This window comes from Oryx dammah, unplaced genomic scaffold (genome assembly GCF_014754425.2).
Source record: "Oryx dammah isolate SB20612 unplaced genomic scaffold, SCBI_Odam_1.1 HiC_scaffold_21, whole genome shotgun sequence".
In the NCBI taxonomy this organism is placed as follows: Eukaryota; Metazoa; Chordata; class Mammalia; order Artiodactyla; family Bovidae; genus Oryx; species Oryx dammah.
In genome coordinates, this window is record NW_024070205.1 from 3400114 (window position 1) to 3425340 (window position 25227).

The 25227-nt window shown below is 39.7% G+C and overlaps 1 protein-coding gene across 1 annotated transcript in view; it reads right to left on the minus strand.

Moving 5' to 3' along the window:
* PTPRC (protein tyrosine phosphatase receptor type C) overlaps positions 1 to 24687 on the minus strand; it is a 141625-nt gene extending 116938 nt beyond the window's left edge. Inside the window, exon 1 of the mRNA XM_040263779.1 lies at positions 24504 to 24687. Within this exon, the coding sequence (XP_040119713.1) occupies positions 24504 to 24576 (73 nt within the window). The 5' untranslated portion in view covers positions 24577 to 24687. The remainder of the gene's footprint in view (positions 1 to 24503) is intronic.
* Between the last annotated feature and the right edge of the window lie 540 nt (positions 24688 to 25227).

A 25227-nucleotide genomic window follows, 5' to 3' on the forward strand; every position in this document is an offset into this window, starting at 1 on the left:
CAGGAGGAGAAGGGGATGACAGAGGATGAGATGGTTAGATGGCATCACTGACTCAATGGAAATGTTTGAGTAAATTTCTGGAGCTGGTGATGGACAGGGAGGTCTGGCATGCTGCAGTCCATGGGGTCACAGAGTCAGACATGACTGAGCAACTGAACTGAATTGAACTGGAAGGATAAAGGCTGGTTTTCCTAATGGCCCCACAAGTCTCCCCTGAACATTCCAGAAACTAATGATTAAGAGTCATTTGAAGAGGAAAATTGGTCCGAGCACATATGATTCCTCCTCTGGACTATGTCACCTCCAATAACTTGGAAGTCTTGACTCTGCAGACTCATCGTTCTGGTTCTACTGCTGGTATCAGCATTTGTATCTAACATCCACAAATACTTGTTGTCGTGCAGGCGCTAAGTCATGTCTGGCTCTTCGCAACCCCATGAACTGCAGCACATTAGATGTCCCCGTCCTTCACCATCTCCCTGAGTTATATACATATATGTTTTTCTTCTCTTCCACTCAGTTTCATATCAAAATTTAAACACAGCTGCACCCAAGATAAATGTGCAAACTAGGAGAATGCAGTTCACAGAGGAAATGCAAAAGATGATAAGCAAATGGAAAAAAAAAAAAAACAGTAAGTATCAAACTGAATGCAAAATAGGCATTAAGGAGTACCAGTTGCCCCTATAAAATTAACACATTGAAAATGATGCAAGTAAACCCTGGCAGATGTACATGAGAGACCTCCATACCTTGCTAGGAAGAGCCTCGGCAAGAAAATCTTTCTGAAAAGTTCTTTGTGCCTTTACATGCAGAGACTCAAACCATTCCTGGTCTTTGACATGGAAATTCCAGATCAGGGACTCTGTCTAAAATAGTCACATATCTATGGTCAAAGGTTTCTGCATAATGATATGCATTTTAAAGAGAAACTGCCAAAGTATTCTTCTTTGACAACAAACTAAAGAATTAGTTCCATGGGAAAAAGTAAGACAGCTAACTCTCAGGACCAAATTGGCTTGGTCATCAAACACACTGTCTGATTCTTGAGACAGCCCCCACGTGCTGTTGCCTGAAGCTTCGGTCCCCTCCACGTCTCCAGGGGGGATCACACAGGAGGTTCCATGTAGGGAGGGGCCAGAAAAGTCCCACCACTGCTGTGTCTTCCATCCCTTGGCTCCGAGTGGTGCGGACGTCGGTTGAATACTTGTAGGAAATAAGCAAGTAATTGACACTACGTGTCCAGTGACCACAGGCTCAAGATGGAGATCAAAGAGTGAGGATGTGGTACCAGACCGTCCGAGACGTGGGGCTCATGTGGACACCCCCGTAGGACCAGGCACCTTAGGCCCGGCCACCTCCACTGATCCAGTTGGGTTTCCAGTCTTAAGGAAATAGAATCTCACTTCTCTGAATGTGTTTATTTTACTTGAAATCACTTGGTCCCTAATTTTGAGTGAACCATTAAGACTCTGAAAAAAAAAAATGTTGTTAGCAAAGCCACGCCCATGTAGAAAATGGCCTTTCCCGTTCACCACTGCAGAGGCAGAGGGCTGCCTGCCCGGGGAGACGTTTGCTGTCTGCTGCAATGAGGTAGGACCACGTTGCTTTTTCAACTTGACATTCTCAAGTCTCATTAACAAATGTCCTTTCTTCTGGAGACTTACTTCCAAGGGAAGATGTCTTCTCTGATCATCGTGAAAAGCTTCCAACAACCGAGCCGTGTTCTCAACAGTCACTGTGGGGGACCGGATGAGGAGGGTTTCCCGGAAACTAGCATCAGAACAAGAGAGCCATTTCATCACTTCATCATCTGCGCGTTCGTGTGTGCGTGTGACAGACGTGCTTCATTTACTATTCCCAGGTTACAAATGCTGAAGTGTTAACCAGCTTTTTGGGGGTGAGAGGGACAGGAAAGGGGGAGAGAGGCACAGAAAACTCATTACCTTAGTCTGTAAAAGACCAAGTAAAAAGGCTCTACGACCCAAACCACTGCGCACGGAGGAAGTGTTTTTCTCACGCACTAGAGACTGGCCCGTCACGGGGACCATCCTAGCCTCTCCGTGTCTGGCTGTCTCCGTGTCCTCCGATTGCGGAGGATGCAAAGCCTTTACGTTCCAGGTTTCCTTCACTGGTTCATTTATTCATGGTGCGTGCTTTGTTCTATGCCCTCCTGGTACAAAGAAGTAATATAATACCATCCTACTCAGAGCCAACGGTTTGCCATTTTTCTCTCAGAATAGCAGCCATCAGTATCAGTGTCTCTATACAAAACAGTCTAAGATATTCCCGTGTTCACAAGGAACCTCAGAGTTTTAAGGGTTCATTCATTCATTTCTTGTGAATCCAGCAAAGATGTGTTGAAAGACCGCTCTCTAATGCGAAAGCATTTGCCCCTGAGGATATAAAAGCAACAGGGACAAGTCAGTCCTTGCAGGGACTCACAGGATTATGTGCATGCTGTGTTGAGTGGTTCAGTCGTGTCTGACTCTTGGCAACCCCGTGGGCTGTAGCCCTCCAGGCTCTTCTGTCCATGAGATTCTCCAGGCAGGAATATTGGAGTGGGTTGCTGCACCTTCCTCCAAGGAAAGTTGGGAATCTTCCCAACCCAGGGATCGAACCAGCGTCTCTTGTGTTTCCTGCATTGGCAGACGGGTTCTTTACCTCTAGCGCCACCTGGGAAGCCCTGCAATGTTTCTGAGAGAAACTAAAATGTCAAGGGAAGAGCATTCCCATGAGACAGGTCAGAAGACGTCCCTGTGGGGATGTGGAAGGCTGCAACCTACAGGCACATCAACCTCTTTCCTAAAAATGTGAATATAGAAAAAAGAAAAACTGGGCTAGGCCACGGAGCTGGTTACCAGGCTACAGTTCAATATCTAAACATAATTAGACTAGTCTGTACAATTATGGAAGAGATGGTACCAATGCTTATCGAATTTTAGGGGGCCTGGACGAAGCCCACGGCAACAAGAAACCTGCAAGAACTTGTTCAAGATGAAAGCAGGGATGTTAGCACATGAGCAGGAATTTTGAATGGGTAGAGGTACTGTGGTGTTGGAGGAGACTCTTGAGAGTCCCTTGGACTGCAAGGAGATCCAACCAGTCCATCCTAAAGGAGATCAGTCCTGAGTGTTCACTGGAAGGACTGATGCTGAAGCTGAAACTCCAATACTTTGGCCATCTAATGCGAAGAGCTGACTCATTGGAAAAGACCCTGATGCTGGGAAAGATTGAAGGCGGGAGGAGACGGGGAAGACAGAGGATGAGATGGTTGGATGGCATCACTGACTGGATGGACATGGGTTTGGGTGGACTCCGGGAGTTGGAGATGGACAGGGAGGCCTGGTGTGCTGCAGTCCATGGGGTCGAAAAGAGTCAGACACGACTGAGCGACTGAACTGAACTGAGGGTGCCCAAGCGCCGAGGTGGAGATGCAACCCTGAAATTCGTATTTAGCAAGAATGGACTTTCCTCTCAGACTTCTGGTATCTCCATCTGGGCGGAGATTGAAAAAAATTGAGCCAAAGTTTTCTCACAGTGTTTTGCCACTTCTGCTTCCGGACTCATTCAGAAACCCAGAAGAAGCAAGAGAGATAAAAATGAAAACACTGTTTATTTTTTTTTAATGACAATTGATTTTTATCCACAAAACTCGGTCTACTTCATTCAGATATGTTTGAGATTATAGGCAAATATCCCTAATGAATCTATTTTTATTTAGAGAGAAACATTGTTTATTCTTGACATTCTCTACCTTAGCTTGGGGAGAAATAAAGTCTTCACTGTTTGATTTCAATAAATACACAAAATGGAATTAGTTACAAAATTTGAATTTCTTTAATGAAAAGAAAAATTAAAGCACCATATTGGTGAGTATTCAGGATCAGAAAAGCTTTTCTCCATTAGTAAACTTGGAAAAACTTAATTTTCTGAAAGAGTTAATTATCAACACTGATTAGAGAAGAGACAGAGGTAACTTTCTTTGCTGTAATAACCAAATGTTTTTTTTTTTTAATATCAGCCCAAACTTTTCTTTACTGTAGGAAATCAAAGTCCTTAGTTTAAATATTCATATACATGTAAATATTGTATTTTTATACTATTATTTACTATTTACACCTACTGGTGTAAAATGATCTTAATTCCATGCTATGCTGCATTTTAAATGTTCCATAAACCCAAGAAACACATTTTCTAGTTGAAACAAAATTGGTTTTCCTCTCTAATTGAATCTCCTTGTCTAGTGCACTTTGCTATGACTCCCTGCTAGAAGGCTGCCTGTGTCCGCTTTCACAGTTTCGAGTCACAGGATGTGGCTGCCTCAATTTTTATCTCCATCTGGCAGAACATAACCAACCTGTTTAAGTTCTCAGCTCCGACTTTATAGCAACTGAATGTTCCTTGGGTTCCCGGCCCCCCACCAACTCCATGATGCGTATTTCCTATAAAACCTTAAGTCAGTACACTTGTTTGGGGAGCTCACAGCAATGCATGACAAACAGCCTAAACTCGTGGTGCCCAGCCGAGCTGCATCAATAGCTAGACAAGTTTCTGAGATCCCTTTGGTAGCTCCCAAGCACACCTTGTTCTGAATTAGCCTCTCCTATTCTCCTGGCAGGTGTTGGATTCAATCGGGGGGTGGGAGAGGGTGGAAATATTGAGGACGAAAAAGAGAAAGGAAAGAAAGCAACAGTATCTTCTAGTTTAAAACCTGAGGATGGTAGGTATCTCTTTCTTCCCTGTGTAAACAATGCAAACACATCTGTGACCCTTTTCACCAGGAAACGCTTAAGGCTGGTTCTAGAACATCTTATCAGAGACAACTGCCTGAGACAGTTGAACTGGTCTTAGAGAGGAACATGCCTTGTGGCCCCCTATGATTAGAAGTGGGTCTCTATTCATCGATGAAATAGGGACTGAATTGCTGTTTTGCCTTTGGGACAACTGGTAAATACACAGATAATTCTTACATGGAAAAAAAAAAAAATGATGCCCTTACAAGGAAGATGTTTTTATATTGTTCTGTTGAGCCTTCTTAAACCTTTTTACTATTTACTGTCTTGCAGCTATAGTAAAATTCTCAAATTTGTGGATATTTCTGATCTTTTAAGTTTCTAAACAACAAAAAAAAATCAATGTCCCCTTTGGTCAGTTTAAACAGTAACCCATCAAACTTCCTGGTGAACAATGCTTTGTATGTCCTTCCTGGAAGCATCCAAGAGTTATGTCCTTCCCAAATTGCACAACGGTACTGCTGGGAGAGTCCTAAAGAAGTGATTTCAGCTAAACCACTAGTTCCCAAGGAAGGTGATGAGGGTCTGAGATTTTGCTCTCAGACCACTGGCAATGCCTAAAGACTTTTTGGGTGGTACTGACTGTGGTGGAGGGGAGAAGGGGGCAAAGGAGGCTATGATGTCTAACTTGTAAGGACCAGGAGTGCTGCTGAACATGGTACAATGCGCAAGACAGCCCAGGTATCCAGCCCAAAATGCCCATCACACTCAGACTGCGTTCATTTCACTTTAGGGAACTGAGCTCCGAGGACATCAAGTGACTGACTCAACACCACCCAGAAGAGTCTGAGAGAGTTGAAGCAACAGAAACTGGTGACAGGGTCAAGGTTCAAAGCGTGTCCCTGAACGTCTAATCTCATATTCATTTCATTCTGTCAGGCAAATCGCTATGAACCTCAGGGTGTACAAGAGCATTTCTGGACTGGGGTTCCTCATTTTAGAGCATATAACACAGGGCAAGTCTTAAACGATCTTGAGTTTCAGTCTTTTTCACTCGTAAAGTGGATGAGCTAAAATAGATGATTTCTAAAGTCTTTTTTAGGATTTCTTTACTCTAAAATTCTATAATTACATAAATAATGATGCCTTACATTATAATTGTCTCCAAATTCCTTCATCTTTCTCTCTAAACATCTCTGGGAATCCTAACCCCAAAAGAAGCAGAAAATATTTCTGCTAATTTAAACAAAACAGCACCTAACAAATACTTGACTCTCAGTAAATAGTGAAGAGCACAGTGTGCAATACGATTCAAATATGTGATCTAAAAATGAAGTGAAAGGAGTAAAGCCATCCTCAGTGTCTACGATTTTAGTAGGAAAACAAGTTTTTCTGGTCCTTCCTTATCCTATGTACATATTAACTTATTTTGACCATAAACATGCAAATATAAATATGAGGAAAACACAAGAAAATCAGTCATGTACTCAGCAGATGTTGCTACCCAGTTAATGGAATTTGCTTGACAGATAAAACCCATGATCGATTTCCTGAGATTAAAGTCCCCCCAAACCTTCACTGATCTTATCAGTAACTTTGATAATGTGGATAAGAAAAATTAATCAGTACTTTAATTCTCATACTCATGCATTTAGAGCAAAGGTGGGATTAATGCTGCTTGTTATGTGCTCTATTTTGAAGACTAAAACATTCAGTAGGTTAATTGCTACAACTGTAAAAGAGGACAAGGGATTTTTTTAAAATGTATAGTTCTCCTCTGTTCACTAAAAACAAAACTATTACCTGTAACCTGTATACATAAATTTTTTTTTGGGGGGGAGGGTTACCATGTAACTTTTAAGTCCTAATTTTAAATCCTCTTTCTTTATTAAAACAAGCACAAATGGCATTTTTAGATGTCAGACTGCTGTTAATTTTCCCACTAGTTAATTTTTTAATCAGAATTAAATGAGCTACCATTTCTCTCTCTCTTTTTTTGTACAAAAAGAATTTTAATCTGACCCATGTGCTATCATTATTGTTGACCTCTGGATGTTTTAACAACATTTTGATGAATCTTAAATCAATTAACACTCTAAAGGAAAACATCTGTGCTCCTAATACTTTTTAGAGTGGCTCTTAATATTGTTTTTATAAGGAATTTTAAAGGGTATTTAGTTTTAAAGAAGTCATTGAAAATTCCATAATTCACTATGTGTTAAAACAGTAGATATGAAAGTCATGTCCATTTTATTAACAGACGCGAGGCATGTGCATCTGTAAGAAATGATTATTTAAAAAGTCAGCGGAAGGAAATATTTTCCTGCCCATCAAATCCAGATGTTCAGCCCATAAAATGGAAGCCTAGAAAGAAAGGTGGGCTATGGTATCTGATAGCCTTAAGAAGTGTTGCTTCTGATAAAATTCATGGACAAGGAAAGCCAAATTAGATTTTTTAATGAATTAAGCTTTAGTTTTAAAAGAATTGTAACAATATTTTCTACATTCAATGTGGAATGGAATAAAGGGTGAATTAAAAGATGCAGGATTTCTTTTTCAGAAATAACATTATAAAACACTTCAGTTTAAAATTAAAGATTACTCTTTTAGCAAAAAAAAAATGTAGATCCATGATAAGAATTTTCTTTCAAAAACTGACAAAACAGATACCAGAGCAAATATTCCACAAAACCAAGGCTTTGTGGGTTGCACTGATTTTTTTTTTCTTTTCTTTATCCATTGGTCTTTAGCAAATACAGATATTTATAGAATCGTTTGATCACAAAATAGGTGTACACACTGACAGTGGCTGAATATTCCATATTTCCATTTGATTTATAGATTAATATGAGAACATTTCTTATTTTTTAAATCAAGATTTCAACTTTTATTCCGATTCATAAAGTGAAAAACCAAGAGAGCTAATGATTACAGTAATAACAGAACTTTGTACTCCCTCACGGCTTTCCAAATTCGTAAAGAATTCCTTCTATGACTTCATTTCACTGCACTTTATGAAGTGCTTTCTCGTTCATTCTCTGTAACCACCCCACACTTAGGAAGTACATTTTGACATTTAGTTTAAGAGAAGGCATTCTGTTGAGGATCACAAAAGTCATTTTGGATTCCTTGAGCCTAATGCACTTTTTTTTTGTTTTGAAAATTGATTAAGCTAGATGGGGAAAACATGTAAAGTTAAATTGATGTTAATAGATAATATCTTTAGTTTTACAGCACTCCTGAAACATGGAATGTGGCAAAGCTGGCACAAGTTTTACATTTGACAACTAAAGGTGCTTCTGTGATTCTTATTTCCTCAGCTTTGAAGTTCTGCTCATACCGTATCTGACTGGTTCCACGTCCAGAACACCGAGGTTCTACTTGTCTCTGACCCTGCACTGGCCATCCCCTGTGGTTCTTTCATCAGCACCTTCTAGAGGCCCTCAATGTAGCATCGCCTTCTATTCTGAGAACAGGGATCCTCTTGTATTGCAAAGGCTTTGGTGAGTTTGCGTTGTAAGTCACCCTGAAAATGGTCTTCCTCTCTGTAAGAATCTCCCTCTCTCAAATCTGTAGACTTGTGGGTTCCATTTGTTCTCAAGTTACCAGCGAGCAAACCAGCATCACAGCTGCTCACATGGAAAGCTGTTTCGAGTTCTCTTTTATTTAGATGGAAAGTCATTCCCTTCATTCAAACTTTTATCCTTAAAAAAATGGGCAAATAAAGTCATACTTGCTCCATCACTGAGCTAATACCTCTGAAAATGGATTACTTGGTTGTTCCAGGCTTTCTCACCCTACTCCTTACACACAAGTGGATGGTCTTACAGCAGCTGCTGCTGCTGCTGCTAAGTAGCTTCAGTTGTGGCCGACTCTGTGCGACCCCAGAGACGGCAGCCCACCAGGCTCCCCCATCCCTGGGGTTCTCCAGGCAAGAACACTGGAGTGGATTGCCATTCCCTTCTCCAATGCAGGACAGTGAAAAGTGAAAGTGAAGTCGCTCAGTTGTGTCTGACTCTAGCGACCCCATGGACTGCAGCCCACCAGGCTCCTCCATCCATAGGATTTCCCAGGCAAGAGTACTGGAGTGGGGTGCCATTGCCTTCTCCACTTACAGCAGCTAGGCTTTCTGATTCACTGATGCAAAAGTCACAAGCATGATCATCTATGTCCCCTGTAGGAAGAGACTGCTTACAGTACATTGGTCCTCTTCCTCTCGTTCCCTCTCCCCCATCCCCAACCGTGTGTGCACGTGTGATGAAGCAGCTGTGCCTAAACTATGCTTTATCCCTGAACAAAGATACAGCAGGGCCGGAAGAGAAGGCTCTACAACCGTCTCCTGTGCTGAGCCCTTTTGGTATGATTTCATTATTGGGATCACAGTAAATGACCCAAACATTCGACGTGCCTGTCTTTCAACTTAAGTGAGACACCATCCCACAAAACTAAATGTGATAATATCTCTATTACTTGCACTTTGGGTTTAATCATTAATAATTCTGCTGTCCTCTATTAAGACTAGAGACCGAGGATTGTCGGAGCATTGATTTGATAGTCTGCAGGATTCTGAATACAGAAAGTGTAGAAGGGGACATCAAAGAGCAGCGTGGCACAGGCGGCTCATCCTGCCACGCCGGGCACACGGGAGGGGCCCTGGGCTCCTTCCTTCTCAGGCTTTGTACTTAAAACCAGAACAACAGCCAAGGGGGAGTCTACCTATTCCCTCTTAGCACAGGATAGCCAGTAGCTTTTATGATAAATATCGGGAAACAGATGAACAAGCAGAAGTATGAGCCAGACTTGATAATGGCTGTGTACCTGTTACGTGAGATCACATTTATAAAATGTTGAGAGTAGTATTTGGTCAGCACTACTTTTCTTGCTAGTTAACTACCAGTGAGTACAAAAATAAGCTCCTCTAAAGATTTACCTGTAAGAAAACCTCTAAGCCTGAAATTAAGATTTTATTTGTGTGTGGTCTCGAAAGGACAAATCCTCGTGTGTATGCTGCAGAGCTATCAAGGCTGTTAGTTCCACCTAGAACAAGACTATGGTATAACCAACTGTTTTCACTTTTCTGAAGGAAATGAAAGATTTAAAATTTGATTTAGAAATAAGCCTCTTACAGAGGAAGACAAGTGCTATATAATATCACCTCTATGTGGAATATAAAAAATAATACAAATGAATCTATGTACAAAACAGAAATAGACTCATAGACATAGAAAACATACTTATGCTTACCAAAAGGAAAGGGAAGAAGGAAGGATAAATCGTAGGATTACCAGATACACACTACTATGCATGAAATAGATAAGCAACAGGGATTTATGGTGTAACTCAGGGAATAATATGCAATATCTCATAATAACCTGTAGTGGAAAATAAAATATATACAACTGGGTCACTTAACTACACACCTGAAACGAACGCAATAATATAAATAAGCTATATTTCAAAAAAGAAATAAGCCTTTAATGTAACAAATTCACTCCCAACAACCCACCACAACCTGTCCAAGTATTGCCTTAAATAGTATTTAAAAGATTTTTTTATCAGTAAGCATCAAAGCAAGGTCCCCACAATAGACTCAACAGAGCACTGTTTTTTGAGTTAAGTTCCTAATTTATTAAGTTCTCAATATATTTTACATAGTTTTTATTTAAAAACTATTGTACCTTTCTTTTTTAATAGCTAAGCCAGCAAGCTATACATATGATATGTAAGATATTTGATATTTGATATATCACATATAACACATATATGTGATATTTGATATACCATGCTTCTAAATATTATTATAACTTCATTCACATTTATTTTTGTGATAATATTCAAATCAAATGGGGATATTTGACAATAATTAGTAAATTCATAATCTCTGATCAATAACCTTTCAAGAGGCATCATGAATTGGGATTTCTAATGGGATTTACTGGATTCTTATTACATGCCAGCAAACATGTTAAGCCTTTCACAATCATCACTTCTTTTTTTTCAACATCCAAAGCAAAACATTCTCCATTTTCCCACTAGCTACCCCTTCTCACATTCTTCTCTTAAACCCTCCTGCCAACCCCTTCAAACACGGTGCACCCAGGCCTCGGCTCTGAGTCCCCAGTCCTTCTCCACGTGAACATTCTTCCAGGTGTCTCAGAGTCAGTCCCTCAGCTCTGAATTCATCTGCACACAGTGAATCCCAAAGTTATGGCTCCGATCAAGACCTAATGAGCCCCTTAGTCTTAAAAAAAAAATTATTGGAGTATAGCTGCTTTGTAGTATTTGTTAGTTTCTGTGATACAGCAAAGTGAATCAGATATATAGATATATATATATGCTTTTTTGTAATAGATACATATACATGTATATACATATATACACGTGTGTGTGTATGTGTGTGTGTTAGTCATGTCCAATTCTTTGTGACCCCATGGACTGCAGCCCACCAGGCTCCTCTGTCCATGGAATTCTCCAGACAAGAATACTGGAGTGGGTGGTCACTCCCTTCTCCAAGGCTCTTCCCAACTCAGGGACCAAACCTGGGCCCCTGCATCGCAGGCAGATCCTTTACCATCTGCGCCACCAGGGAAGCCCCCACATCTGAGTCTCCTCTTTTCTGAACTCCCTTCCCATTTAGGTCACCCACAGCAGTGACAGAGCGCCCCGTGTTACACGGTAGGTTCTCATTAGTCACAGAGTACCAACAGGGTACATATGTCAATCCCATTAAACAGGGAGACCCCTGTGCTTAATTTAACTCCAGCTGACTTCTCCACATCTCTAGATGGATGTCTAATGAGAATTCAAGCATGGACAAAATAGACCCTGGATTGTCTGCCTCCTCCTGGGATGTTTCCCGTCTTCATTGCTCATGGGGAAAATAATGAGTCACTCTGCACGACGTCTTACTTCCTTTCCACACCGCAACTTCTCCAGACCCTGTGCAAATCTGTCCTTTCTGTTACCATCAACACTCAGTCCAGATTCTCCCTTCTGCCATCTCGCCTGGTGCTAACTAGTCCCCAGACTTGTTTCATCTCCAGTCTGCTCTCCCCACAGCACCAGGATAGTTTCTGAAGAAGGAAAAGAGGCTAGGTCGTTCTCTGTGTGAAAATTCCAAATGGCTTCTTCTCCTTGCACTTAGGGTGAGTCCACACTCTTTCCACCCCCAAGAGGTGCCGGGAACCTGCCCCTTCTGTTGCTCTCTCCCTCTTCAGCACACCTGAGTACTCCGTCTGTGCCTGCCACACTGCAAGCCTCTCACCTCCTTTCTGGGCCGTGAACCCATCCATTGTTTGCTTTATCCAAAGGGTCTTTGAGCCTGCAAGTTGCTCTTCACATGAATCTTTATATTCTTGGCGGCTGACAAGGAGCTTGATGACACTTCCTCAAAGAAGTCTTCCTTGATCACTCTGTCTGAAGAGCCATTCACACCTGCCTGATGGGGGTCATATCACACTGCTTCACTTCCCAACGCTCATCAACATCCTCATGTTCTCGATTATGTATTTGGTTTTCTGTTATCTTTCTTGCTAAGGTGTAGGTTTCAAGAAAGTTGTATTTACCACTATTTACCACTATTTTTATTCCTGGTGTATTTACCTCTATGTCAGCACTTGGAATAGTTTCTGGCACATAGTAGGGACGCTAAAAACAATTAAACCAATGAGTAAATTGTCTTATTTAAGAACTGCTGCCATGATAATGAAGCTGAGAATTTAAGAGGTAATTTTCCTCATGTTTCGTAGTTGGAAAGCTCAGAATGAAGTCTAGGCAAGATGGCAAAGGTTACTTTCTTCAGCACTTTAAAAGTAGAACTGGCCTGATTCCAACATTTTTAGTATCATCTCTTTTTTAACTAGTAATAAGCAGGTTTATCTATCTGCAATATTCAAGGAGTTCTTCAAAATCAACAGGGAAAAAGGTGGCAATGGCAATGTATAAAGGGCAAATATAAATGGCTTTCAAAGATGAAGTTTAACTGCTAGTTACTACTAAAGATGAAATTTACTAGTGAACCAGAAAAGTAAATATTAAAAGAAAGGAATATGGAGGCAGGGGAATTGCCCCTATAAACTTGGCAGAAGTGTGAAAGAATGAAATACAAGTGGTGACAAGGAGAGGGGGTTTGAGAACTCATAAATTTTGAAGCCTGTATTGATAATGTCTAGCCTGTATTGATAATGTCTAGCATGTATTGATAATGTCTAGCCTGTATTGATAATGTCTAGCCTGTATTGATAATGTCTAGCCTCTATTGATAATGTCTAGCCTGTATTGATAATGTCTAGCATGTATTGATAATGTCTAGCCTGTATTGATAATGTCTAGCCTGTATTGATAATGTCTAGCATGTATTGATAATGTCTAGCCTGTATTGATAATGTCTAGCATGTATTGATAATGTCTAGCCTGTATTGATAATGTCTAGCCTGTATTAATAATGTCTAGCCTGTATTGATAATGTCTAGCCTGTATTGATAATGTCTAGCATTATCTCTTTAAATTTCTTCTGTCAACTTCCCGACCCTTTTCTTGTCCTCATCTACCTAGTTCATATCATCACTTCCTCTCACAGTCAAAACTCTGAACGGGTGTCTTCCACTCTCTTTATGCTTTTTTCGTGAGTACAGATCTTGATCACACCTGAAGAATCAATAAGCAAATTTAGAAAATAAAACCATGGACCACCGAAAAGCAGAGAGACAGGGTTTATTAGGGAAAAGTTAAAGTCTTGGTTTAGTAACCCAAAAGGGGTTAAGAAACCAAAGTCTGAGAAGTCAGAGTACAATATTTGGCCTGAATTATCTGATTGGCAGCCCACATTCATCAAGGCAACCAAACAATAGATTTTTTTTTTTTCTTTACTTTCCTTTAAGTTATCATCAACTTATTCCTGGAGTAGCAAACCGTAAGAATGCTCTACCTGATTCATTTACTATGCCTCTGGGATGACTATGAAAAGACAATCTGGTGTCTACACTTCCTGGAATGAGACGAGAACTTCATATGTTTTCCATGATCAAAGCATTTAGCAAAGGTCAAGTTACTTCCCTTGCTTCAAACTTCAAAAGCAAAAAAAAAAAAAAAAATTCTAGATACTTCTGTAAATTATTCAATAGCCTTCACTTTATACAATATCAAAACCAAATTAGGTATGGGGAAATCCAGTCTTTCCATTCTATCACTCAGCTCCAGTCAGAATTGGTGCTATGCTTTTGATAACCACCATTTCAAGACAATGGTAATATATCACTTTTGCATTATTAACATGGCATCAATATTCATAGTTAAGACCAATTAATCAAAGATGTCTTTTTGCGTTTCATAAGAGATAGTCTTAGATCTCGCTAAAGACACAGAAGTGGCTCAGGGTACAATGGCTCTCTCATGGAGCTAAATCAGGAATCTCACCCAAATAAGCTCTAAGCACTACCTCCTCAGTCTTGGTGTGAGTTGCCCATCACCAGGCAGCCATGGGCAAGTGTCCCTGCTTTTTAAGCTGACCATTAGGAAGGCTGAAAAAATAAACCTAGAATCAGATAGCCTCAGTCTGAAATCACAACCCTGGGTTTCCCTGGTGGTCCAGTGGGAAGACTCCATGCTCTCAATGCAAGGGGGCACAGGTTCAATACCTGGTCAGGGAGATAAGATTCCCACATGCCACATGGCATGGCTAAAAAAAATAATAATAAAAATTTGAAAAAAGAAATCACAACGCTTACCCCCCCCAACTCCCACTCTTTATGAGGGGGTGAGCCTAAAAAGTTACTGTGAAAGATCACCAAAACCAGTGGAGGATTTGTGTGTGTGTGTGTGTGTGTGTGTAAAATTCCTCTCCAAGTAAATATTTTATTTTCAGTTTAAATCATAAACAAACCGAAACAAATTGATACCCTTGGCTACCTCCTCCGTACATCTATCACCTTGATTGATTAACTATCTAATAATAATCTATACAACTCAGTGGCAGCCCCAAAGTTTCCATAACCAAAAGCCTGCTGAAGAAACCTGGTTGGAATGGGGGCCTAAATATAGCCTGGCAAGAATAGAATTTTTATTTAAATATTGTACTATATGTAGATTTTAAAGGAGCAATTTATCATTTGTAAAAGATTGAGAATACAAATAATTATCTGTTGCGAGTTGTACTATTACTTTAAGGAGACAGCTTATGAAGAATTTGGAAGATTTAGGGACTTCCTTGGTGTCCAGTGGTTAAGACTACATGCCCCCACTGAAGGTGGCTTGGGTCCAATCCCTAGCCCAGGAGGCAAGATCCCAAACGCCAGAAGGTAGAACCAGAAGAAAGAAAAGAATCTGAAAGATGTAAAACCTTATCCCTAAGCTGCACTGCCACATGGAGGTCATACACTACACAAGGAAAGCCATGGAATATGGTATTCCCAACTCACAGTACAGGGAAAACGCTCAGAAAACATTGATTAATGAATACACGGCTAAATAAATAGGGTTCGCTAGTCTGGTAAAATGAAATACTCAGAAAGTGTGTAGGTGATGGGTGTTGGTAACTGGTTTTTATTTCCTTATGTATTGATTTCTGTATTTCTCAAGTTGCCTAGAATAATCGTGGTTCATCTGTGGGAAAAAATGCGATATGCAGTTTTATACACAGCATGGGACTGAAAGAGAGGAACGGCAGGAAAGAAAGAAATAACATTAGCAAGGAGTTTAAGAATTTTTTTCTTTGATCTATTTCTTGAAATTTTCTATCACATATAAATTTTTCTATGAATAATTCACTTAAGGAACAACAACAACAAAAGGACAATACAAATTTTTTCTATGACTTAAGTACTTTCCAAGGACAGATTTGGGTTGGACCATTCAACTCTGGTAAATGAGTAGAGACCTGCTGAAAACCTACCGGAGCTCACCAGCAGCGGTGAGAAACAGCCAGAGAAACAGACCTCCGGCTCAGAAGAGGACCTACCCAAGTGTGAAAGGCGCAGAAGACTAGGGGAAGTCCAGGAGGGCTGCCCAGAGGAGGTGACCTTTGAACTAAATTTTGAAGAGCAATTATACTTTGCCCAATTTAAAAACATTATGGAGGGAAGAAAGCACAGTGGGGGAAAGCTGCAACGGCTTGCAGGCAGGAAAACACTGTATTTTGGGAAAATGGAAGTGACGAGAGTATTCAGTACATGTCACAAAGTGGTTCCAGATGCAGCTGGAGAAATCTAGAGGGATTCCCCTAGAACCGTGTGAGCTTTCATTTTCCCTAAACGCACAGAGAACAGAGGAGGGTGCTCGTGTGTTAGTCACTCAGGCATGTCCAAGACTTTGTGAGCCCGTGGACTGTAGCCTGCCAGGCTCCTCTGTCCGGGGGATTCTCCAGGCAAGAATACTCGAGTGGGTTGCCAGTTCCTTCTTCAGGGGACCTTCTAGACTCAGGGATCGACCCCTGGTCGCCCACATTACAGGCAGATACTTTACCATCTGAGCTACCAGGGAAGCCAGTTAGACACTATTCTTTTACTGCACTTGCCATGGTGTCTTGAGAACATTTCAAACTTCTGTTGATTGTTCTATTTATCTTTTGCTCCACCAGTTAGTAAGAAGTTGGCACAAACAAATGAGAATTAACATATAATAATGCTAGACTGTACAACAGTCCAATCAGTGTTTCTGAAGTTTCCATTGGCTACCTGAGAAATAACAAAAACTCTCAATCTCAAAGGAAGCTTGGTAAAAGAGCTCTCAGTCACAAAATGGGTGTTACAAATAGAGGTTATCAACACGAAACAGATCTGATGATGGCTAGTACTGCTCAATCTAAAATTTGACAAAAGTGAAAAATTATATCACATAAATTACATTTTATGTGACTTTGAAATGTGAAAAAAGAAAGAAAGAAATCAGCAGTGTCTAAAACTGCACACAGGAAATGTTGTTTCTGGCTACACAGAAAAATTAAAGTCTTTTGGGGGAATTTAGATCTGTACTGCTCGACAGGAAGAATTACACTTGGAAAAATAATAGGGCCTCCCTGGTGGCTCAGATGGTAAAGAATCCTCTTGCAGTGCAGAAGACTTTGGTTCTATCCCTGGGTTGGCAAGATGTCCTGGAAGAGTGCATGGCAACCTACTCCAGTATTCTTGCCTGGAGAATCCCATGGACAGGGGAACCCGGTGGGCTATAGTCTGTGAGGTCGCAAAGAGTCAGATACAACTGAGCGACTAAGCACGTGTATTGCTTGACAAGAAAAATTACACTTAGAAAAACAATAGCCATAAAGGAAAAATTCCCACAGGCATAAACTATAATCAGTAAATATGATGTGAGTAAAAATCAATTCATGAATTTAATAACAATTGTAAAAGCTACATGAAAATTGATGCTGTTGAACTTTAGTTCAGTAAAATAAAAATGGAAAGACTGGTAATGATTCAATTATGTTATATAAAAAATACAGAATTAAATTGGCTTAATGGAGGGAGATTTTTGTGTGAAATCTGTATTCAAGGAAAACTCAAAAATGTTGGTATATTCTAATTTAATGTTTATATTCATAAATGTTGAGTCAAAACACTCCTGAGATCAAAATCACAGGATCAATATGTTCTCTGTCCCTCTGGGAGGCACTGAAGAAGCCATGAGCAAAGGTGAGTTTTGCCTTTTACAAAGACAGCCCTAGTGGGATCTGAGGAGAAGCAAGGATCCAGACTATGGTTACAGTAAGAAATAAGACTCTGGAGCAGAGTTGTGATACAGGATGGATCTATAAATCAAGAAGTAGAATCCAGAGGAGTTTGCAAACCTCTAAAACAGGGGATACAAAATTTAAAACATTCAAAGATTCTTAAGGGTTTATTCTTCTGCCACACAGACTCCAACTTCATCTTCTCAGACTCTCCAAGGAAGAAGTGTGACTTGGACCCATATTTCAATGGAGAAGAGCTGTGTGCTGACTGCATGGGATTATAAATGGAAATTTCAACTTTGCAGAGTGTCTCATCATTTTTAAAGCATTTTGACAGATTATCACTTTTCATGCCAATGACAGTTTATAGATGAGCAAACTGTGGATCAGAAGTGGAAAATGATTGGACCCAGATCATACAATTCATAGAATTTGTTTTCCAATATATTTCTCATTCCACCTGCCATGGTCTTCTCCAACTTAGAATGGGTCCTGACTCACTTTCTATGATGCTTAATATGTCTCTTTTATCAGTAAATGAAGGATTTTTTTTTCCCTTTAAGTAGACATATTTAAAATACAGTGACCACACTTTATTCCCTTGATATTGCCCCTTTGTTAACATCTCTTAACACCATCACTTATACATGTGTCTTTAATCCCTTTTCATGACTGTCGGGACATTTTTTTTAACTGACAACACAGAGATTCTTCTTATCCATCAGGGATTTTTGCTAAGTGCACTTGGCCAGCTGCTCATTTCCTAACACTAGGAAATGAGCAGGACATTGAGGTGCCCTCAGCCCTTAGGCTCTGCTCCAGAAGATCACTTTTTCAGGGGGTTGATGAATTTCCTCCAGGCAATCACATTTTGTTTGAAAGTAAATTTTTAAATATATGAATGACAATTGTTTTCATTTAGATATCATGACATGTAGTTACAACTTTATCACACCTGCAATACACTTACAGGAGAAACTTAAGTTTTAGTAAGGCAATTTTTTTTCACTTCAGATACGTGTGTCTCATTTTTAACAGGAAATGAATGTTTAAGTTTTCAACACTGTATAACTATGCACCATAAAAGATGTTAACGTTTGCTTCTGTTTGGGTCATCAGTAAAGAACCTAATAAAAGCATTGATAATCTTCCTGATTATATTTTCAAAAATGAATCATCGGAAGGTACAGTGATAGGACGTGAGCAGTTCTTGAGGACTTCACCAACACTGAATTTCTGTTTGCTTATGTTTGTCCCAGCTGAAAGAGTAGGAAGCTTTCCGTTTCTTTATTTTCCTTGTTTCTATTGTTATATCTGAACATATAATATTCTGCTTACAAGAGCCATTTCCCAAGCTCTTGAGAGACTGAAATTTCAGTAATATATTGATGTATATATTTAGAGGTTAAAGGAATGCATATTAAAGATTTTAGGAAATAATTAAATATTTTCTAATCTAAATATCAGTTGGGTTAAGGAAATGGCAACCCACTCCAGTGTTCTTGCCTGGAAAATCCCAGGGATGGCGAGCCTGGTGGGCTGCCGTCTCTGGGGTCGCACAGGGTCGGACACGACTGAAGCGACTTAGCAGTAGCAGCAGCTGTGTAAAAAAAAAAAAAAACGAATAATTTCTATAATATTTACTTCCATGTGTTTCAGAAGTACGTAAAAATAGATATCACATGGTATTTTTAAATGAATAGCCTGCCATATTTTTTTCTTTATCATTCCATAAGACTATCTTTGTTTTTTTTTTAATTGAAGTACAGTTGATTTATAATATTGTTTTGTTTCAGGTGTACAGCAAAGCGATTCAGTGATTTTTTTCAGATTATTTTCCATTATAAGTTATTACAAGATATTGAATATCGTACCCTGTGCTATATAGTAACTCCTCATTGCTTATAAGACTACTACTAATATCTTTATGCTTGTAAACATCATAGCATTAATTCTGTAGTGTTAGGCAGCTTTGATGTGGTTGGGTGCCTTATAATGAAAAATCTATTTAGACAAGATTAAAATTAAGTTTAAACTGAGGTTAAGTTAAATTCCACTGTTTTCTCTCCTACCAATTCTCATAAACTTAGAAGACGACTGAAAACAACCGGGGAACTGCCCTGAAGACGAATGTCTTTCTCTGCACCATTGCCTTACACATACAGGGTCTGAAAACAAAACCTTGCAATGTTCACACTAGACTTTCAGTAACAAATTTGATCAACCTGACTACAAATCTCTGCTCTTCACCTGCTCAGACCGAAATCCAGTGTCACATTACCCAGGAAGAAGTGATGCTCAGACTCCTCCAGGCTTGCTGTGCACAGGCGGTGAGGCTGACAAGGTGAGCTGTCTTCCATCCACCCTTGGAAACAGCCCCAGTACTCTAAGCCAAGTGCCGCCCACGCGGGTCTGCGGAAAGGCTGGACAAGACCCCAGGCACCGTGTGCCCCTGCCACATGAGTCGCTCCCTTCCTAGTTCTTACTTTTTGCCCCAAGGACATCTGGATTTGAAGAACAAAACTGATCCATCAAACCAAATGGCTCTAACAAGAATGTCCAAAAGAGCAAGTCAAGAAAAATTTAGGAACAATATTCTTGAACATTGGACTTTTAAGAAATCAGAGGCTCTTTCCAGATAAAAAGTAAAATGATATGAGAGAAGGAAATGGGGTTAGGGGGAGGCAATGCCTGTAAAGATTTAGATCTAAAATGATTTTATCTAATCTTGATAAAATTGTTCATTTTATCAAACAGCCTCCATCCTCCCACTTGGCCTCTGTCTAGTTTTTTCATCTTATATTTCTCCTCTTTCTGTCTTTACTTTTTTCTTATCTCCTCCCCCTACCCCCACCTCATTTCTCTACTATTATAATCTGCAGGTATGCACACCCCCAAAAAAGATGCCCATTACTTTTTCAGCACCTGGGAAGAAATCAAGCACAAAAAAGATGGTTCCTGCTTTCATGTAAGTTACACTGGAAAGCATGCTCTGATTGGTAAACAGTAATGCCAAGAGCCAAAGTACTGGTTTTTCCAGTGGTCATGTATGGATGTGAGAGTTGGACTGTGAAGAAGGCTGAGCACCAAAGAATTGATGCTTTTGAACTGTGGTGTTGGAGAAGACTCTTGAGAGTCCCTTGGACTGCAAGGAGGTCCAGTCCATTCTGAAGGAGATCAGCCCTGGGATTTCTTTGGAAGGACTGATGCTAAAGCTGAAACTCCAGTACTTTGGCCACCTTATGTGAAGAGTTGACTCATTGGAAAAGACTCTGATGCTGGGAGGGATTGGGGGCAGGAGGAGAAGGGGACGACAGAGGATGAGATGGCTGGATGGCATCACCGACTCGATGGACGTGAGTTTGAATGAACTCCGGGAGATGGTGATGGACAGGGAGGCCTGGCGTGCTGCAATTCATGGGGTCGCAAAGAGTCGAACACAACTGAGCAACTGAACTGAACTGAACTGAATGCCAAGAGCAAAAGATTGAAACAGTATGTGAAACACTGTTTCATTTTTTATACAAGGAAGGGTGATAAAATGTATAGAATCATGGTGGAGATATTTTGTGGCAAGAGTGACGACAGAGAATTTATTTGCACAGAACCTTAAAGGTCTGAAGCAAGTGCAGAGAAGCAGGGCGTTGGAACTGCCTCCTGCTTGCTCTATTTCAGTCCATCTTAAAAGGAAAAAAAATCCCTGCCCAGCTCCTGTCTCCCTGAGGAGTGTCCTGGCAGTGCAGACCAAGGCGATGAGATGTCCAAGGGTTTTTCCCTCTTTCATTTTATATTTTTAAAGCTGTAGGGTGTGAAAAGAAATGGACAGACGATGAGATCGTTACAATAGGAGTGTGAAAAGGGATAAAGACAGAAATGAAAGGGATGGCAATGGAGATGAAGAGGGGAAAGATTTTAGACATCTTTATAAAGTAAAATGATGTGACTTGGGGACCATTTAAATATACGTATTTCAGACTTTCTCTTTTGCAAAAACGCAAGGCAATGAAGCAAGATTCCATTTAGGCAAGGAGGTAGGTTCACCCGTGTAAGGGGTGAATCTGGAGACAGAGAATAAGGACCATTAGTACACAGCAGGTGATGATAAGGAACTCTGAGTTTCAGTTCAGTTCAGTCGCTCAGTCGTGTCTGACTCTTTGCGACCCCATGAATCACAGCACGCCAGGCCTCCCTGTCCATCACCAACTCCCAGAGTCTACTCAATGAGAATAAAACTGGCCTAAGACTGAGTCCTGTAGAACCACAGTGTTAAAAGTAGACAAATATGGAGAATCAGTAGACAGATGAGAAACCAATATATACTCATATATATGTTTGTATATGTGATGAAATAACTGGCACATATTCATATAGAGCCCACACACGTGTAATTAGCCTGTTTATGTGTGTGTATGGACATGTAGAAGCATCTGTATTCTTACAGAGGTTAACCATCACTGGCAAAAGGACACCACGTAGCCCAGAACACAGCAAGGACCTAGCTCAATACTGAGTACGCTGACCCTGCGCTCCGTCCCGTGAGGCAAGGGTGGAAACGGAAGCAGACCCCTAGCCTCACCTTACCTTCCCCTCACCAAACGTGTTTCAAGTCCTAGCAACAAGAAGGATCCCAGGCAGATGTGTATTAGGAAAAATACTTTCCAAAAACTCAGTACGTCTTCATCCCCACACCCCCAAAACTCTACATTGTATTTAGACCTTAATAGGATTGCCGATCCAATTCCATTAACAGTTAGACTGAACTCCCGTAAGTGTGCAAGGCAAAGTACGCATTCGTAACATAAGCTATTTATTTTCTGTCGATGGAAAAATGAAAAACTATGTCCAGGAAACAACTCTTAATTGTTATGACTCATAACTCACATAATCCCTGCCTTCATAGCTGTGACGGTACAAAGCTGTAAGCTGGCCATACTTTGTTCAAGCCAGAGACCATTCATCTCTACCTGCATTCTTGAAACCATCTCTCTCCCCGCGAATTATTTAGAAAATTTAAACAAAATGTTGGCTTCCTGTTATCTCAGCAAAGAAGCACAGAGCAAAGAGATTACTGACTTTTATGTAAAACTCAACCCAGCATTGTGACTGCTCTGGGAAAGTTGAACTTTGCCAACATTTGCATTTTAGAGATTAAATAACATGTCCAAGTTGTCGTCAATTTATCCATTGATGTCTCTCTCCATTTGGCTCTATTTCTTTATGTGTTTAAAATACACAATATAAATTTGATGTCTAATATTTCTTATAAACATTAAACTCAATTTAACACCTTCAAATAAAACATATACTCTAACTCACAGCTTGCTAATAAAAGAAAATATATCATTGAAAGAACTAATAATTTCCCAAATTATGCAGTGAACCACAAAATCTCTCTTGGGACTTCAAAGTATGATAAACAAGATTTGCACACCTAGATAATTGTATCTATATTTTTTTCCCCAAACATGAGTATATGTTATAGGAAGACTATAAAGATGTTTGCCCTTAGTGTTTCTCTGAGCAGTTCAGGTTAAACTTGGTCTTTCAAAATAAATCTTTGTACACATATTCATTTATCTATGGTATAAACTATTCATCAAAATTGCTTTAAAGGTTTCTAGATCATTTTATACTCTCATGTTGAATATAAATTCAAAGATGTTTCTTAGAGTAAAAAGCCTTAATAGGCTAAGTTGAAATTTTTATGGTAGTTTGCTCTATGGCTTACAAAATATCTCATTTAGAAAGTTGTGCAACAGTTTCTGAGTGAAAATTTTAATGGAAATTTACTGTGACGTGATAATACATGTATTACCTTATAAAAATTATTATTCCTTATAATACTTTAATTGTGATAACCAGCTTCATAGGAATGGTAACTTAATAAACATTTTCTGTACTAAGACAAAATGCTATACCTACATAAAAAATCTTTAATCCATTTTTGCAGTTAAAGAAAAAAAATATATATATATACACACTACTTTCTACTATCTTTAGTTTCACAGAATGTAAATTAACAGTGTAGCATGTTCAAAAGAAAACTTCTGTCCTGCCTTTTAGAGAAAAGGAGAGTGGTGCAAATTTTTTTAAAGGGCATTTCAAAGTGAATTATAGTAAGCAAGATTTTTTTTTAATATGTTTCCCATTTTTTAAATTTATTTAGAAATCTGCAAAAATATCATTTCAAACATCCTTTCAATAATAATTTTTTTAAAAAGCTTTTCGATCCTCCACCATAAGAAGTCATACTAAATATCAACCGAAATGTACTCATGACCCACAGTGGAACCGTTCGAGAAATGTCCACTAAGTGGGCCAGAAGTGTGTAAAGATCTTAAAGTTGAATAGATGCAGGAGCTCCAGTCAGTTACATTTTCCTATAGAATGCCTTATTTGCATGATTCTTAAGAGTTTAAGTATTTTTATCTCGTCAAGGCTGTAAGATTTACCCAGCACCCAGGAAGGGCGGTGGCCCTGCAAGAGTATTCAGAGGAAATAATCATTCAAAGGATTGTAAGGAACAAAAACCTTGATTTAAAATACGTTTTGTGATAAAAATTTTGCAAAAAGTTACTCTTTAATGCCATATCCAAATTTGCTTTTTTTTTTTAAGTACCATACACTTAAGTAGTCAATAAAATATTTTGGCCATAATCAAAATTTGAGGAAGCAAACCCCCGGTCTGAAAAGAAAAGGAGTGGTTTGTGTGCAAACAAAGCCATATTATGGTTTTTACAAATGCAGGTTTTGTTAAAAAGACCAAAATTTAGTTTTTTGGTCATTCAGATATCTTCAGACTTTCAACACTGCTGGTGTAATATCCTTGAACAGTTTGTAAACAAAGATACAGAAAGACAATGTTTGCCTTTGGAATCGTGATTTTGGGGCCAAACACGTATGCCTTTTTGAACAGAAACAGTGTATTCCGTCCCCCAGGGAGCCATGTCTCTCCAAGGGACAATGACCTTGACCGTTTTACAGAGGGCTTCCTCACCTCCAGTCACCAACACTTCACTTGCTTTTATGTCTATTTCAAACCAATGTCCTTACACACACACACACACAAATAACTAAGGAAATATGAATTTCCTTGTGCTTACCTGCAACAAACACTGCGGTGTCCAGGAAGGCAAAGCCAAATGCCAGAAGTTTAAGCCACAGATACATGGTCATATCTGGAAATCAGCCAAACTCCCGAGAGACAGCATGCGTCCTTCTGAAAGGCAAAATAATGGTTATCTCCGAACCAATGTTTCTCTGTAAGGCCGAATCAAGAAGGAAAGAAGTGAATGCGTACTCTTCAACTGGTGTCTTATCAGACAGGGGCGATTTCCTCCTGCTGCCCTGAGAACAAACCACTTGCTGAGAGGCAGTGATGTCAGATTCGGTTTTACTAACTTCTCTAAAAGGGCTGGAAAGGGTCCTCTTTGCAGGAAGTCAAGAAAGTTGTTCAAAGTCACTGCCAAGGCCTCTTACTTCCTTAATTCAAGTAATTAGACTGAGTTACTAGGCCTCTCAATAGATTTTCCCTCAAGAAAGATGCATTTTTCATATCCAAATACTACCATGCAGTATTCACGATAACTAGAAAAAGACGTGCCCCACCCCCAAAATCCATTACATTCTTACCTAAACAACGATAAAACAGTCAGCATAGGTATAACAAAAATGAGGACTGGCAAGATGATATGCTAATTGAATTAATGAAGAAAAAACAACTGTATTTGTCTTAAAATGACCAAATGAATGAAAAAGCAACTACCTCTCTAGTTATTTTCGACAACCAGAATCTTGTACCATTAGGGCTTTCAGAACCCAGCTGTA